Genomic DNA, 2,999 nt, shown 5'->3' with positions numbered 1-2,999 from the left:
GCATCGAGCAATGGTTGGATCCGAAGAAGATGTGTCCAACGAATCTTGTTCATCTAGCCCGAGCATGTCACGGCGTGGCATGACGCATGCCGACAGCTTGGGCATGACAGGGGCCCTCCGCCCTGCAACCCTTGCTCTGGCCGAGCTATTCTTGTGACAAAGCATCAGACATCCACAGAGTCGCAGGCAGGTCCGCGATCTGTAGTTTCTCAACCCCCCTTCGAGGCGCCGTTCGACGCCCTGATCATACCTTGTCCCCTACTCAGAAGCCGACGGCCTGTTTTGCGGCCCCCTTTCCTTTCATACCACCCATCCCTGGACCTGGAGGGAGGGGGCAGACGCGGGTCACAGGCTTGACAGAAACACTCCTTCGGCCTGATTCCTCATCAACGAGGCCTCTCGTCCTGCAGCTTCATCCTATGCGGAAAAGCTCTCGTCCTTCTCTGTCTCCGAAGACGCACACGCGGGACTTTTTATTGGGCAAGATATTTAAGCCAGAACAGATGTAAACGGGCGGTTGAGCTGGACAGTACTGTGTGCCTACTTGATAGCATGTGCAGATCGATGGTGCACTGGAGCATTGCGGGTGTGAGAGGGGAAGGGATTCAACACGGGCGAAAGGCCATGCCTCGGGCCAGTCTGATGAAATCGTCACTCCTTACCAGGTAGAACTGTCTCGGAGCAGGCTACGCGCCAGATGAGATTGGCAGCCATCTTGGGTCTTCACCTACAGAGTCCACCCATCCATCCACTCAGCAGTACTGGCTGTTTGGTGGCACCCCATCAGGCACTTTGGCAGAAACCGTAAATTGGTTCTCAGGCGAAGACGCACATCCCCTTGCCCACCGCCCGTCCCCGTCGTTCCAAGCACGTTGGCTCCATATCCAGGGTTTTAGTGGTCTAAGCGTCTTCTTCGTGCACCCCTCCTCGATCTCCTCCCGCTGGCAGTCTGAGAGGGATGCCCCCAGTCCACAGGCACAGGGTGACAGGCGATTCGTCAGCGCTGATCGACCCTCGATTCAATGCGATAGGTTTACGCCCTCCGTAACATACCCAAAGAATGGGGGGCTCCCTTGACTTTGTCCAACGCGTCCCCTTTACCGTCACGTCGCAGTTGCACAACCCAACAGGGATTGGCTGACCTGTACTTTCAGCAGAGTACCGCACCTGATGCTCCCCACCTGTCTCCAGACTCTTGATGTTGCTGCAGGGTGTGAGCGCCTGGGCCGAGCGGGTTCTTTTCCACACGAGACATTCCATCCATGTTCTTTTTCCTTCCCACATTTCCTCAACCCTTGATCATCCACCCATCTTTAGGAGGAGCGGGTACGACGCTACCTGGCGATAGCCTTGCAACCCCGTCCGAGCCGTCGTGGGAAAATGGCTCTGCGACCGGTGGGCGATTCCCAAGCGGCACATGCACCCAGTCGTCCGTACCCGCACCGCAGCCACGATTCGTACATAACGTAGTGTCATTTATTGTTGGCGAGTGAGCGGGTTACCCACCCCTCAGCCAGCCAGCGCACTCAGGGACACAGAGAGAGCGAGAGAGAGATGGAGAGCGGGCAACCCACCGACCCAGCGCTATCACCAGTCCGTCCCATGCCCCGGCAGCACGTCGAGAGCCAAGCCTGCCCGATGCGAGTGGTCATCGTGGCGGGCCTACCGACTGAAGCCTTCACCTGGTGACGATGGCACCCCTGCCCCCGGCCGTATGACGCCGCCCACCCTTACAACGTAGCCATCAAAAAGTCAAGTCAGACACCGTGAAGCGGTACGTACCCTACGTGGACTGCGACGCCCACCCCCCCTGGTCGCCTTGTGCTGTGCGGCGGCGGCGGCGGTACGTGCCCGTCCACAGACACATCCTCGTTGACATGCTACTCTAGACGGCAACCCATCACCCATGCAACCCGTACTATGGCCGACGCCCATCACACATGCCCAGCTACCATGTCTGGCCCTTCCTCTTTATTACACCTGTCTTTCCTGTCGGTCCACTTGTTGAAATGTTGTTCTTCCTGGAGCTAGGCAAAGATTTGTTTTATTCTCCATCAGACCAATCTTTTCTCCCCCCCTTCCCAGCAATATCCGCTCCCTTGGCACCCAGCAACTGGAGCAGCCCGTGGTACAATATCCCACCCACATACACCCAACTTCCGACTCGACGTATAACAACGACCCAACCCATATCCTCCATCCTCGACCACTCTTCATCACTTTGAATTCACACCTAGCCATCAACGCAACCATTTAACCATCAACGCTCAACCCCCTTCATATCATAATCGACCCTTTCATGATGATGTCCTCATACTTGGGCGTCGCCCAAGCCGGCCCGTCCGCGGCCATGTACCAGCAGCACCCTTCAGACGCCTTTATGGACGATCTATCTCGACAGATGGCCATCTCACAGGCCTCCCGACGGCTTTCCAGGGGCTCGAACTGTCAGCAACGAGCGGGAAGTGCCATGAGCACCGCCATGCGAGTTGTCAAGCCTACCAGTGCCAACAGCAGTCCGAGATCAACCATGGCGGCCAGGCGGAGGACACTGATGGGCGACGGTTCTCTGGCAGCAAGGCGAAGGCAACAGGTTGTGGACCAGAATGTTTGGCCCCTCACGCAGGAGATGCCAAGTTCTCAAACTCGACCCAGCCGCCCCCTCAGCTGGCACCCCTCGTCCTACTATCACGGCCAGATGTCGGCGCCAGCACAACAGCATCTCGCCCAGCACCCGTTCCCTACCTACCACGACTACGAGCTTGCATCTGGCATGCAGTCTCACTACTCGCCAGTCCCGGCCTACTCGTGCAGCACGTCTCCCAATTCTGCATTTTCGCCCCTCGCTCTGCCGTACAACAGCTTCGACGCGGCCCCTTGTCTGCCCGTAGAAGGCTGGGGTGTCGCATCTCAACCCACGCCAAGTTATGTATCGGCCCATGTGCCGAGCACCTCTTGTGCGAGCCGTTCCCTGTGATGCCGACGTGCGACTATGCGTG

General features: G+C 57.9%; 1 protein-coding gene across 1 annotated transcript; it reads left to right on the top strand.

Annotated features, from left to right (window-relative positions):
• Positions 1-2,195: 2,195 nt before the first annotated feature.
• VDBG_04218 (conserved hypothetical protein) lies at positions 2,196-2,977 on the top strand (the record flags this gene model as incomplete). The annotated part of the gene is made up of 1 exon (XM_003006219.1): positions 2,196-2,977. One exon carries the CDS (start codon positions 2,306-2,308, stop codon positions 2,975-2,977), a length of 672 nt encoding a protein of 223 aa, XP_003006265.1.
• Between the last annotated feature and the right edge of the window lie 22 nt (positions 2,978-2,999).

Source organism: Verticillium alfalfae, genomic scaffold (genome assembly GCF_000150825.1).
Source record: "Verticillium alfalfae VaMs.102 supercont1.4 genomic scaffold, whole genome shotgun sequence".
Classification (NCBI taxonomy): Eukaryota; Fungi; Ascomycota; class Sordariomycetes; order Glomerellales; family Plectosphaerellaceae; genus Verticillium; species Verticillium alfalfae.
This window is presented reverse-complemented; position numbering and strand designations above follow the sequence as displayed.